Source organism: Phyllopteryx taeniolatus, chromosome 11, assembly GCF_024500385.1.
Source record: "Phyllopteryx taeniolatus isolate TA_2022b chromosome 11, UOR_Ptae_1.2, whole genome shotgun sequence".
Taxonomy (NCBI): Eukaryota; Metazoa; Chordata; class Actinopteri; order Syngnathiformes; family Syngnathidae; genus Phyllopteryx; species Phyllopteryx taeniolatus.
This window is the reverse complement of record NC_084512.1, coordinates 11355120-11369329: the sequence shown is the minus strand read 5'-3', so window position 1 is coordinate 11369329 and position 14210 is coordinate 11355120. Positions and strand designations below refer to the sequence as shown.

At 44.5% G+C, this 14210-nt stretch overlaps 1 protein-coding gene across 3 annotated transcripts in view; it reads left to right on the top strand.

Annotated features, from left to right (window-relative positions):
* The window catches only part of jag1b (jagged canonical Notch ligand 1b), a 28956-nt gene extending 15377 nt beyond the window's left edge, over nt 1–13579 (top strand). For all 3 annotated transcript variants that reach the window (XM_061789542.1, XM_061789544.1, XM_061789541.1), the window contains 18 exons: nt 62–175; nt 276–389; nt 782–828; nt 1460–1633; nt 1999–2149; nt 3117–3281; nt 3372–3485; nt 3576–3689; nt 3861–3974; nt 4355–4471; nt 7306–7333; nt 7719–7804; nt 8392–8505; nt 8593–8702; nt 9537–9773; nt 10665–10796; nt 10993–11134; nt 11540–13579. In XM_061789542.1, the coding sequence (XP_061645526.1) occupies nt 62–175; nt 276–389; nt 782–828; nt 1460–1633; nt 1999–2149; nt 3117–3281; nt 3372–3485; nt 3576–3689; nt 3861–3974; nt 4355–4471; nt 7306–7333; nt 7719–7804; nt 8392–8505; nt 8593–8702; nt 9537–9773; nt 10665–10796; nt 10993–11134; nt 11540–12024 (2558 nt within the window). In that variant the 3' untranslated portion in view covers nt 12025–13579. The remainder of the gene's footprint in view (nt 1–61; nt 176–275; nt 390–781; nt 829–1459; nt 1634–1998; nt 2150–3116; nt 3282–3371; nt 3486–3575; nt 3690–3860; nt 3975–4354; nt 4472–7305; nt 7334–7718; nt 7805–8391; nt 8506–8592; nt 8703–9536; nt 9774–10664; nt 10797–10992; nt 11135–11539) is intronic.
* The last annotated feature ends 631 nt before the right edge of the window (nt 13580–14210 follow it).

Genomic DNA, 14210 nt, shown 5'->3' with positions numbered 1-14210 from the left:
TTCAAATATATATATATACCTATATCTTGCTATATAACCTGACTGCACTTCTCCCATGCAGACATTGATGACTGCTCTCCAAATCCTTGTAATCACGGAGGGACCTGCCAAGATCTTGTCAACAGCTACAAGTGTCTTTGTCCCTCACAGTGGACTGGGAAGACATGTTTGATAGGTGAGCCTCCCCCTGAAACTCTTTTACTTCACTCCGCCTCTACATAGCTGTCAACTGCACATGTAAATACCGACCCAACGTCCTTTCCCCCCCCCGCTAGATGCCAACGAATGTGACGCCAAGCCATGCATGAATGCCAACTCGTGCCGCAACCTGATTGGCGGCTACTTCTGCGAATGCATCCCCGGTTGGACGGGGCAGAACTGCAACGTCAGTAAGTTGACAGCTGTCAGCTGCAGCTGTGGACCCTACCGACAGCCCTGCCTTTTTTAAAAAATCTCTCTGCTCCTGCCATAGTGGCTGAATAAAACTCCTGCCTTGTTCTAATAAGAAAGTAAAACAGTAACACAAAGGCAGTCGGTCTCTGCTGCACAAACGAAACTGTGGTATTGCGATCAGGCCCTTGTGAGGCCCAGATCTGTGGTTTTAAAACAATCCCAGGACTAGTTTCGCTTGGCCACAGAAACGGATTGCTCAACACTCCATGCTGTCTGCAGCCACGTTGCGCTTCCTCACCCCAACAATTCCACAATATCTGGAACTCCTTTTCCCTTTATTCAATCTGGGCCTATTTAACGCTCCAAATGTTGTTTTTCCCCCACGTAGATATAAACGACTGCATGGACCAGTGCCAAAATGGGGGCATCTGCAAGGTATGTGTCAAAAACATCTTGAGAGTTACCATCTTGATATTTATGCTTAGTTTGCAAGATTGTTTTGATGTCACCACCACCTGCGAGGGAAATGTTTTGTGTGTGCAGTTTTTCAAAACGGTATATGATCGCACAAAGAGAGATGTGTGGGAGGGGCAGCATTAATAGTTTTGTACATGCAACCCCAGGAAGGTTTGCTTATGGGCAATTCATCAGCGCTTCGTGAGTTAAAAGTGGTCTCTAAGCCAACCAGTCCCATAATCTGTTTTTTGCGTCTAGTGCATGTGTTAAACTCAAACTTTTGTGGCCCACTAAAGCAAATCAAGCGTAACTAGAACTCATTATTTATATTTGGTTGTCACAATGTTCAATGACTTGTGATTACAAATTCAGTTTGTCATATGTAAATTTATGTAACAATTGAATGCATCATGTTTTATACATAATGATACCGATATAATTTCCACTGTCATAATGGACCTCTGAGGTCAACCATAACCACGATGTGAGCCCTGATTAAAATTAGTTGGAATTAGTGGTGGTTCTTGAACCCGCGACCTTCTTAATTCAACCCCGTAGAATTCGACCTGTCAAAGCACTAAAAGATGGTGTGTATTGTTTATTCAAACAGGACTTGGTGAACGGCTATCGCTGCGTGTGTCCCCCTGGCTTCGCCGGTGAGCACTGCGAGAGGGACCTCGACGAGTGCTCAAGCTCGCCGTGTCTGAATGGCGGGCGCTGTCAGGACGAAGTTAACGGCTTCCAGTGTCTTTGTCTGGCCAGATTTTCGGGGAATCTCTGCCAGGTAAGACACAGCCGCCGTCATCTCTGTCCACACGCGGGCCCTTTCTCTGCCAGCGTTACGGTGTCTTCCCACCCTCCTACATGGCTGCCCGGCAGTATTTTTTAAAGGGAATGCTTTGTTGAAGCTCCCCCTGGCTTAAGTGGGATGCATTCCTCAGTGCTGAAGCCCAGACTCTGAGGACGGCTCCTATGTCTATGGCTTGTTTTCCCCCTTCCTCCATGTACTTGTGTGTGTGTGGGTGTGTATTGTTTCCTGGCACGGCCTGTAGGGAGGATGCTGTGGCTTTTTGCTCTGTTTAGTGTAGCCGAAACTGTCAGCTATCAGGTTAACTTTACTCTCTTTATTCTACACTTTTCCGCCCCTAGCTGGACATCGATTACTGCTCGCCCAACCCGTGTCAGAATGGAGCAGCCTGCTTCAACCTGGCCACAGACTACTACTGCGCCTGCCCGGAGGACTATGAGGGCAAGAACTGCTCCCACCTCAAAGACCACTGTCGCACCACCACGTGTAAAAGTACGTCCTCTGTCCTCCACAAAGGCTACATGCCTTTAGGCCTTTTTCCTGGAATTTCCTGTAAAGGGATACACTTTTCTATACACTGAATAAGAGAAGATTGGAGCACTTTAACTATATTCTTCCCATGAGTGCGATACCTGTTTTTTTTTTTTAGTTCCTGTGCTCAGTTTTCTTGGCCAAGGTGAGCACACCCCACCTCCATCTCCTCCGCAAAGCTTTTCCGTTGATTCCCCTCAGAGTTCCTGAAAATCTGGCAAAAGGCAGATCGTACTGTGTGTGTGTTCCTGGGAGGGACTTGGTGGGCGACCGCTTCTTTTTCCTCCTCAATGAATCTGCACATTGTGTGTCCGTGTGTGTGTGTGTGTGTGTGTGTCTAATTGAGTGAGGGGACCAACCACGGAGTCAGATACCAGACGGTGAGATTCTTTCTGCTCTTGGCAAGAATTAAGTGATTACAGGGGAGCACATTCAGCCCACTCTCCTAACCTGATCAGACAAGGAGAAAGGAAAGGATTTCAGTGTAGAGTGGCCCAGATCACTGTGGAATTGTTTATGATAGCATAACAATTTATTGGTCTTTATTCTATTGTATCCTTTTCACATTGTGTGCTGAGAATGGATCGGAAAGAGACTTGGTAATTAACACTGTTATCCACACCGAACACCTACATCTTAATCCAATCATACCTTTTTATGGACTCTCCACAAAGATGGAGACTAGCAGTTGACCCAAATTTCTGGAGTAAAGTGGAACTGAGGGGTTTAATGCAACTCCTGAGTGATGAATCAATTTGAGTACCTGGATTTTAACTTTCTTTTTACACAATCCCGTGAAAAAACTTTGAATGAATGATTCTCCAATTTCAATATCAGTATGGAGCGGTAAGCCATCTTTTGTTGTTGTCTGTTTCGATTGTTGTCCTAAAAGTAAGTCGCGAGTGTCTGTGCCTCCCTCTCTGCGCAGTGATAGACAGTTGCACAGTTGCGGTGGCATCCAACAGTACGCCGGGAGGAGAGCGCTACATTTCGTCCAATGTGTGTGGACCTCATGGCCGGTGCCGCAGCCAAGCTGGTGGCCAGTTCAGCTGCGAATGTCAAGAAGGCTTCAGAGGAACCTACTGCCATGAGAGTAAGACCTCAATGCAAATGAAATAAAATGAATATCATTTCAGTCAATGTTAGTTAAGATTCATTTCAATGCTGTGTTTTTTCATATAAGATATCAATGACTGCGAGAGCAGCCCATGCCGCAATGGTGGCACCTGCATTGACAAAGTTAGTGTGTACCAGTGTATCTGCGCTGATGGCTGGGAGGGCGACCACTGTGAGATCAGTGAGTACATAACTGCATCATCAAAGACTGCTTAATGATGCTTTTGAGGTGCGGCGCATTCATTCCACCCGTCTCCCATGCGGCACACAGACATTGACGACTGCAACACCAATCCCTGTCATAATGGTGGGACGTGTCAGGACCTGGTGACCGATTTCTTCTGCGAGTGCAAGAATGGCTGGAAGGGGAAAACGTGCCACTCCCGTAAGATCCTGCCCCGGTCCCCCCCCCCCCCCCCCCCCCTTTACATGCGTGTAGTCTGCCTGTGCAAGCTTGTTGTATGTGTTTATGGCTGCAGAAGTGCTCAGTCTACAATAGTTTGTCTATTTGGTGGTAGGTACCTGCAACCTAACCATTTTGAAATGCTCCCTCCAGGCGAAAGTCAGTGCGATGAAGCAACTTGCAACAACGGAGGCACCTGCCATGATGAGGGCAACACGTTCCAGTGCAAGTGCCCCCCGGGTTGGGAGGGGACAACGTGCAATATAGGTGAGTCCCACCTTCACAGCAGTCTGGTGAAGACTCTTGTGTGCTAGAGGTCTGTCTTCTCTCACACAATAGTCAGATCCAAAAGCAGATTTTAGCCTTTCACTCTGTCAATGCGCTGTCTCTGCCCATTTTGCCCTCCCACGAGTGCTGAAAGACAGATGCTTAAACACCCCCATTGCACTGACAATACCCTTCAATGTTTTGGAATTCAGACTTCCCCCGGATCCCTGGCCAAAATAGTGCAAACCAATAGCAATGTGCTGTGATGTTGAAGTCAGAATAGAGCACCCTGCGTAACTTAAGAGCTCAGATTGCTCTTCTGATAAACTTCTAAGTACTCCCAGACATAACTATATGCTTAATTTTTTGTTTTCCCACAGCAAAGAACTCCAGTTGTCTTCCAAACCCTTGTGAGAATGGAGGTACCTGCGTGGTGACAGGGGAGTCTTTCTCTTGCGTCTGCAAGGAGGGCTGGGAGGGTCCCACGTGCACCCAAAGTAAGTCAATGTTTTTACCATTTAACCTGTGAAAAAGCATTTCTTTAATTATATCAGACTTATTTTTTTATCTTCCTTTACTTCCTGATCCGTACCATATTACCACTATCCTTTCCATCTAAACATGGAAAACAGAGCTGAGTACGTAGGTATGAAATAAATACTGTACAATAATAACACCTATCCAGCAAACTATACATTTACAGCGGCGCCCGCATATTCACGGATTCACCGGTTCGCAAGAGTTTTAGCTTCTTTTTTTTTTTTTTTTCTCCCCCAATTGTTTTTTATTCTTTTTTCAACCCCCCCCCCCAAATGCTTATTGGCGGTTTATCCCCGCTTATTCAAGATTTTTTCAGGTTCAATTAAAAAAAGAACAAAAAAAAACCCAACTTTATTTTAATGGCCGTCGGTTATCAGCAGATTTTCGCAATTCGCCGCCCGGCCCATATCCCCAGCGAATAGCAGGGGTCCATTGTACTACACCCAAAACTGTGTCCAACCTAGAGATACAGGTATTAATTAATTGTACATATCAAACACGAAACCCTTGTTTTATTTTATTTTTCTTATCGACTCACTGGCATACAGAATGCAGCATTATTAGTTTTTGAAAGTCTATGTGAACAGATTGTTTAACAAGGCTGTATTCTCAGTAAAACACACAACGGGGAGGGGGGCAATCAATCAAATAAATCCAGAATTTGAGCAAAATAAAGTGGGTTCCTACATATGCATGACAAATTACAGTTGGTCTGTCTGACAGGAGCGAGTCAGTGTAACCGGAAAGTATTCACAGAGCCTAAAAATAAACTAAGAAATCACATGTACATAAGTATTCACAACCTTTGCTCTGTACTTTGTTGCCGCACCTTTGGCAGCAATTTACAGCCTCAAACATTTTTGAATATGATGCCGCAAGCTTTGCACACCTATATTTGGGTGATTTCGCCCATCCCACTTTGCAGCGCCACAAGCTCCCATCATGTCGGATGGGGAGCATCGGTGCACAGCCATTTTCCGTTGACTGGTCTTCGCATTCAAGTCGAGACTCTAGCTAAGCCACTCAAGAACATTCACAGAGTTGGCCTTAAGGCGCTCCTTTTGATAACTCGGCTGTGTGCTTAGTGTCGTTGTCCTGCTGAAAGATGATTTCATGTGGTCGCCCAGTCTGAGGTCAAGACTGCTCTGTTGTTGCTCTCCCAGTTCCTGCCGCTCAAAATATCCCCACAGCATGATTTTGCCACCACCACGCTTCAGTGTAGGGGTGTTATTGGTCAGGTGATGAACTGATTCTGGTTTCCTCCAACGAATGATGTCTAGCATTCACACCAAAGAGTTGCATCTTTTTGTTTTATGAAACCTTTATGAGAATTTGGTCTCTTAATGTCTGATGCCTTCAGGCAAGCGTCAGGTGGGCTGGCATGTGGCTTCTGTCTGGCCACTTCACCATGCAGGCCCGATTGGTGGGTTGCAGAGATGGTTGTCTTCTTTCCACAGAGGAACGCTGGCTCTCTGACAGAGTGACAATCAGGTTCTTGGTCACCTCCCTGACTAAGGCCCTTTCGCCTCGATCTTTCAGTTTAGCCAGCAGTAAGGAAGAGTTTTGGTGGTTGCCAACTTCTTCCACTTCCCCAGAACTGTGACTCGAGACAATTCTGTCTCGGATGACTATAGACAATTCCCTTAATTTCATGCTTCATGCTCTGACGTGCACTGTCACCTGTGGGACCCTTCATACGGTGACGGGTTGTGTGCCTTTCCAAATCACGTCCAGTCAACTGAAGTTATAGCAAGTGGACTCCAATAAGTTGAATGATGATCAGTGGAAACGGGATGAAATGAAGTTCATTTTGAGCGTCATGATGAAGGCTGTGAGGATGTATCTACATGTGATTTCTTAGTGTTTTTTCTTTTTAATAAGTTAGCAAAAATCTCAAAGTTCCCATTGTCATTGTGGGGTGTGAAGAGTTTAAGGAAAAGTGACTTAAGTGAAATGGAATTTTCTATTTTAAATTGAAATTCATGATCGGGTTCAAATCTGGATGAAACTTGGTTTGCCCAGTTGACCAAGTCAATAAAAGATTACATTTATGAAAAACAAACAAGAATAGCTAGATTACAGTTTAGTTCTTCGGATACATAAATAATTGGGATATTATCAAGTGTGGAAGTGTGTGACGTATCACTGAAATTCAATGGGAATCATATAAATCTTAGTTGCTGTATTAAAAACTGTAGTGATGTAGAATTGGCACCCAAACTAAGCGCGAACACCCAAATGGACAAACCCTGAGAGATGCAAGTCCTTTTTGGTGTTTATATAAATAAAAAAATCATAAATCGCCCCCTGGCTGCAGCCGGCCATGAGAGTAGAAAGAGGAGGGAGAGAGAGGGGCTCAAGCTTAGGAAAGTGGAGACAGATGTTTCTCCCCCTTGTCCAAATCACACCCCTCTCTCTCTTTCCTTGTTGCATTCCTGTCCAAACAGTGACATGTCTGCTTGTTCTGCAGCCCTGCTCTCTTTCACCGGCCGCCCTGCCCCTCAGCTCATGCACTCCAAAACAGAAATTCCCCGACATTTGAGGAAAAAAAACAAAAGGAGGCGGGGGGAGAGTGTGGTTGTGAATCTGGGTGTGTGGTGATGGTGGTGGAAGGGAGGGGCGAGCTCTCACTGTGTGGTTAATAAGATAGAACCAAAGGGCGGCGTGGGAGCCCGGACCCAACGTGCACACAAGCCCGGACGTGCTCTTTGCCATTTTGTATACCAAACACTCTTGCATGAGCAAAAGAACAAAAGACATCACACTCATGACTTTCAACTCTCTCTTTCAGACACCAACGACTGCAGTCCCCACCCATGGTAAGTTGGCCCAGTACCAAATGATCTGTGGGCTGCGGCCCCGTACTGGTCCGCAGCCACGTGGTTGAGGATCACTGGCCTAAACGAATAAGTATCGCCTTTACATAGATAACACTTTAATTGTGAGACAAAGCTCTATAGTATGTGTTAGCCTTAATAAGCGCTATTGAATGAATACCTCGCTGACAGTGTCACCCAAAACTGCATTTTCCTAATTGGTCGATGTATTTGCTGTTCTTAGGGTATTACGTGATGTTGATTTTACTAACTTTGAGTCCCATGAGCACAATTTGGGTCTTGAACTGTAGTAGTTTGAGATACTCTTGTATTTATATTATTCTTAATATTGCAAACATGGAAAAATAACCTTCTGCCTCTTTCGTAGCTACAACAGTGGAACCTGCGTCGACGGAGACAACTGGTACCGCTGCGAATGCGCTCCGGGCTTCGCAGGTCCAGACTGTCGGATCAGTGAGTATTAAGCGCCGCATCCACCCACCTCGCCAGTATCGCTCGTCCCTGATCCGCGTTTGAGCCGTCACGTATAGCGCAGGCGGCCGACGGGCCCGGTCCGAATGGCAGGTCTAGCCAGCCAATTATCTGAGCGTTGGGCTACAGGCCAGGTCGAGCCATTTCGGTGTCACTACGCCAGGCCCCGCTGCTGTCCCCGGGGGAAACCAGCTTAGTGTGCCAACAGCTAATCAGCCATGCTCTCTGACACTGATTACACAGATTGTTTTCCCTCTTAAAGGCTTTCAGATGGCCACATTCTTTCCCATTGCGAGCCCTTTGTTCCGTTAAGTCCAGCCTGTAACTCCTGCATACTAGCGAGCGTTGCCGGTTGCTGAATAAGATGTGTGTGTGTGTGTGTGGGGGAGGGGGGTGTTTTTAATTTATTTTTTTCCTTTCAACTATTGTGCTGTGTTGTTTGCTGTTGAAATGACATATGACCTTCGTGAACTAGAATTAGTTGTTTGTGGACTGATTAATCCAATGTTTGCATTCTGTCTGGAAGTCTTTATTCCACTAAGGAGCCTTTTCTTCTTTCTGTGCTGCAGATATCAATGAGTGCCAGTCCTCCCCATGTTCCTTCGGCTCGACCTGTGTTGATGAAATTAATGGCTACCGCTGTCTGTGCCCGCCAGACAGAAGTGGAACGCACTGTCAAGAAGGTACTTCCTTCAAGATAACGGGCCCACCATCGAAACCAGTGCTCTATTTAGGCCACATAGTTATTGTTTTGTTTTTTTTCAATGCAGTGTCAAGAAAAGCCTGCTCAGTTAATGGACACGTGATCTCAGATGGGGTTAAATGGGAAGAAGACTGCAACACTTGCCACTGTTCCAAGGGGAAAGTCGTATGCACAAAGGTATGTGAAGCACGGACCGCGTGCGTGTCACGGTGTTAATGTTGTCTATTGGGAGAATGTGTGTGAACAATGACAGGATTAGAAGCAAAGTCAGAGTGGGTGTGAGGCAGCATAAAAAGATCTTAGGCCAGGCCGCTAATATTCAGTCATGTGGAGCAGCTTTGCTCGGCAATGTCACATTCTCGACTGCGATGATGTCGTTTGTTTTGAAAGGAAACACAATGGCACGGGTCATGTGCCAGTTTCACATCTCCCACGCTCGCGCTGGAGGAGGAGGAGGAGTCATTTGATAACAGACGAGGCCTGAAGTGCCGTTCTCGTTCCCATCCGAGCATTAAAAGAAACAATGGTTCAATATCCCCTCCAGAGCAAAAGGATCATGGGGTGAAAGTGATCTAGCGGGATAGGCGATGTCCTCATTCATAAGAGAAAATGTTCCTTTTTTGTAAACTACAAAATTGATTCACTTCATGATTTCATTTTACAACCAATTAATGAGCTTTAATGGCGAGAAAAGCGAGTTTGATGCCTTTTTACCCTTTGAATCCAAGAGTAGGAAAAAAAATTGAGATCTTGCTCTTGGTGCCTTTATCAAGAGCGTTATTAGTAGCATACTGACATTCACACTTAAGGACAAACTGCCGATAAAAAGCCTGTGCAATATAATAGCTGTATCAAAAATTTGCCAATGCAAGATAATAGTGCTCAGTTCTGATTTAACACTTCTTTTTTTTCAGCTTTAGAATCAGCCAAAGAAAAAAACAGATGAGACAATATGTATACCTAGTGTTGCTTTTGCTATTGTTGAATCGGGTGTCATTCTGTTCTCTCCAGATGTGGTGTGGTCCAGTGGCGTGCCACTTTGGTGCAAAAGGTCGAGGCGGGTGTCCTCCTGGCCAGAGTTGCATCCCCATCAGGGAGGGTCACTGTTTCGTCAAGCCCTGCCAAGGACTCGGGGAGTGCTGGCGCTCCAACCCGCTGCCAAGCCCCAAATGTCACCCCGGCGCCAGTTACCAGGACAACAGCTGCGCCAACATCACCTTCACGTTCAACAAGGACATCTTGTCTCGGGTGAGCTGCAGTATTAAGTCACACATTAAATACAACTTTTTTTTTTTTTTTTTTTTTGACTGCCTTCTATTGATTGATCCGTTGTAGTAAAGCACAGTGGTACCTTGACTTACAAGTTTAAGTGGTGCAGTAACCAAGCTCGCAAGTCAATCCATTCTAGCCCCCCCAAAACCACCAGTTAATAAGGAAAGCAAAGTATTGTAAAATACCAATATAAAACAAAAGAAATTAATAAACTGGTTTTATAAAGTGTAATTAAGATAAAAGTCCCACCCACTTTAGTATTAGTGTGTTGACATACATTATATCCCGATAATGATATATGTCCTCATATAATACTTAAAATTAAATGAGATTAATGGGAATTTTTTTTTCTTCTCCATGCATCTATAAAATATATATTTATATAGACTACACGATTAAATGAGTACAAGATTAATTAAAATTAAACAAATATCCAGCGGCCAAATAACTAGCATTCTATATCTGATAGTAGCACTTTTCAAAGGAATGCAGTACAGAGAATTCAAATAAATACAATACTGTGCTTCAAATAACTTTCAAGTATCATACGTTAGACGTTTTATATTGTATCTACGATATACTGTACATGCTTATATCGCACAGCTCTATGTTGACGTGTGCGTCTCAAGGGCCTGGCCGAGTGAGTGCTGTCGCACGACTATCGCCACATGGGCTCATCACTCACAAGCATGACAGCACATATGTTTGTGCTCTCCAATCTCAACCAGCTAGCTTGTCGAACGTACTGCCAAAGCGCGTGCCGGGCTCTTCCCTTCTTTCGCCCCCCCGCCCCCCCCCCCTTTTTTTTTTTTTTATATATAAACTATTTGCATTAACATTTGCTTCATTGTTCCTCCGGGTGTGCAGAGCTTGACTGTGGAGAATGTGTGTAACCAGCTGAGGCGCTTGTACGTCGTCAAGAATTTCTCCTTGGAGCATTCCATGTCCATAACCTGTGACCCGTCATTCTCTGCAAGCAACGAGATCCATGTCTGCATAGTGAGTAGCTCCTCCCGCTTATCGTCAAACTTAAAGCTGATAGTCGTAGTTGATTGACAGCACCTGATGTCTTCAGGTTTGAACGTGTCGTGTCATCAGTTGATAGAAATGATGCAATCAGACGCAGTTGGCCGGGAAGTGAAAACTAATTGTCTGTCTTGTTCCTTTTTTTTTTTTTTTTTTTTTGCACGTGCAGTCAACAGAAGACCATCGTTTGGACCGGAGCCCAATAAAAGAGATCACAGAGCGGATAATTGACCTGGTTAGCAAACGCAACGGGAATAACACCATCATCGCCTCCATCGTGGAGGTGCGCGTACCTAGCCCCAACAAAACTGGTACGAACCACCGACAGCAAAAAACGCACGTCCCCCTGAGGTTTTTGTCAGACGTACACACACACACCCACACGTGCATTTGAAATAAAATGGGCAGCAGGAGCAGCCACACATTCCTGCCGCTGACTGCTACATCATGTTAGGTGTAATTGAGTTTGAAAAGAATGTAGTCCAAACTGGGATGGAAAAAGCCGAGCTGCTTGGCTTTGTGGGGCTGCATTGGCTGGGCTCGTAAGACTCCCACATGTCCGCCATTCATCAATGGGGTGACAGCTAAAATAATCCCCTCCCCCGCTCACGGCTCAGAGGTCAGGTTGCGCTGGCAGGAGCACTAATACATGAAAAGCCCCGTTATCCTTTTTCACTTTTGGATCTTACTGACCGTTAAATTTCTTCTGTCTCCAGACTACCTGGTGCCCCTCCTCAGCTCCATCTTCATCGTCCTCTGGGTCCTTCTGCTCATTTCCGTCTTGCTGTGGTGCATGCGTCGGCGGCGGAAACAGAGCAACCCTGGTGGCGCCGGCGCCGGCGGCACGGCGGCGACCGGCTCAGAGGACAACACCACCAACAACGTGCGCGAGCAGCTGAACCAGATCAAGAACCCCATCGAGAAGCACGTGGGCCTCTCTGTAGCTATCAAAGACTATGAAAACAAGAACTCCATCATCGCCAATATAAGGACAAATCACCCCGAGCGGGATGAGGACGACAAGGAGAGGCACCTCCAGAAGGGCCGCTTTGCCAAGCAGCCGGCGTACACGCTAGTGGAGCGGGATGAGAAGATCTCCAGCCCCAACTCCACATCCAAACACCCAAATTGGACTAATAAACAGGACAACAGAGACTTGGAGACGGCAAACAGCATAAACAGAATGGACTACATAGTATAGCAGACAGCTGTGTTGCTGTGCAACCGAGCCTTAAACGTCTTCACACCCCGGTGGTGGGTGAACCAGGGGAGCTTTGGCATGCCTAGTTGGTAAACTGTCATGTCATGTCACTCGTGACCCTGCAGTATTTTCCTATTTTCCCCGTGTTAATTTAAGTTTTGACAAGCTGGCTTACACTGGCAGTGACGGTTGCTTTGGTTGGCTGGAAACACAAAGCACTGGTATACATTTCACTGTAGAATGTTGAGTTTACTCCACTACATTTCAGTCCCACATCCAGCCTGCCCTGCCTCTTTTGTCTTTTTTTTCTTTTTTTTATTTAGTGGACACATGGAATGGGCTCCTGTTGTAATTGTTGTACAATGACTAAAACAACCCTGTTGTGTTCAGCAGTAGGGCTAATCATTTTAGTGTGTGTTCTTTGAATTCTTTCTAGTACCGTTGTGGAGAAAGTGCCTTTTTCAGCTTTAGACTTTGCCACTGTCAAATGAGGAAAAAAGAAAAAAGATCAACTTTATTATTTATTTTTATTTTGGGGTCAGGGGTGGGTTTGTCAGCAATTGCTGCCAATATGAAGAATTTATGTTGATTTAGAACATGTAGATATGTACATTTTTTTTTTTATTAATCATTGTGTATATTTGATTTATTAATTTAATAATCAAGAGCCTTAAGATATCATTCCTTTTTATTTATATGTTCTGTCTAGTTTGAAGGTTTTGATAGCTGTGGGGAGCTCACCATTTCCTCCAATGCGCTCTATAAAGCCAAATGTCAGAATTTCAAAGACAAACAAACAGGCACTTTTGGCCTGAGACTTTTTGTTTGTTTGTTTTTTTTTTTTTTTTTTTTAAATAAAACTCATTTGACATTTCATGAATTTTTTTGCCAGGACATTGACAGAAGGCAAGTGTAGATCAATAAAGGCTGCTTCCTGTGAGGGATGGACTTTGTGGCAGACATTGCTTGCCATCAGGCAGTAAATAATTAACGGAACAATAATGTCCTCAACAGCCTCCAAATTTTCATTCACATTTCAAAGGCTTTCGAGATCCACCGATGCGGGTCACACGACCTACGACAAACGAGAATTCCCATCCGCATTCGTCGGCATGATATCTCGAAGCTTGACTGTGAGTACTTGAAGAGTAGATTGGCGATGGGAACACTGTAGAACCACATTAAATACTGCCTCCCTTGACAAAAGTCATCGTTTGCATCTTTTGTGCACATTTCTTTGTAACGAGGCTCTTAAAAGACAAACGTTTCTCTCATTTGTTGACCCTTTTGAGATCATGGCAACATTTTTGTCCATTTTTGACTTGTTTGAACTTGAGAACAATGTGTTGATCTGGCAATATATTTTTGAAAGTTGTATTTATTAAATATTTTGTATGAAAAGAGAATTAAAGATGTCTTTGTTCTGGGGAGTGTGTGACGAGCTTGAGTCTCTCTGGGATTTGGGGTTTAAATGCATTTACAGCACTGGAAAATATTAAGCGGTCACTCCAAATTTTCCTAAATGAGCATATCAAAATAAATGGCTTCCATTCCACTGTCTGTTGCATTCCATTCCATTCTACAAACCACATTGTCTCACACCTACTGTGAAGTTTGTTGGAACATCTCTGACTTGGGGGATTTTTCACACTGGAATCAAACAATTGTCTCGATCAAGCCATATACAAAATTGTCCTCGGGGGGGAAAAAAAGCTTCCTAATTCATTTACTCATTTCTGAACTCTTTATGGTAAAACGTTGGTGCTACCTCAGTTAAAGATGAACTTGTTTTTGTATTTGAGATCTGAAACTGCACTGTAATATCAGTAGTATATAATATAGAAAGCTGCAGGATAAATGGTAGAAACTGAGCGTTTTGTAGTGGTCTCCTATTTTGTTCTCCAGCTGAATAACTATGTTGTTGCAAGACGTCTTCCGTTATAAGCCAGTTCGAAATAATATCATTCTTTAACAATGTTGTCATTGTTGCCTTGATTTAATAAAAGCTCTCAGACTCGCAAGCTTGAAAGTCTTTAGGGAGTTCCTATGCTTCTGTAGATTCTGTTAGGGGTTAAAACCAAGGCGAGAGATTTTCACAACCTCTTGAGAACAATTTAAAACGAAGAAAAGCTTCAAACACTTGGGTGACTTTCCTAAAAACCCCACATTTGCTCTTTCTTCATCCA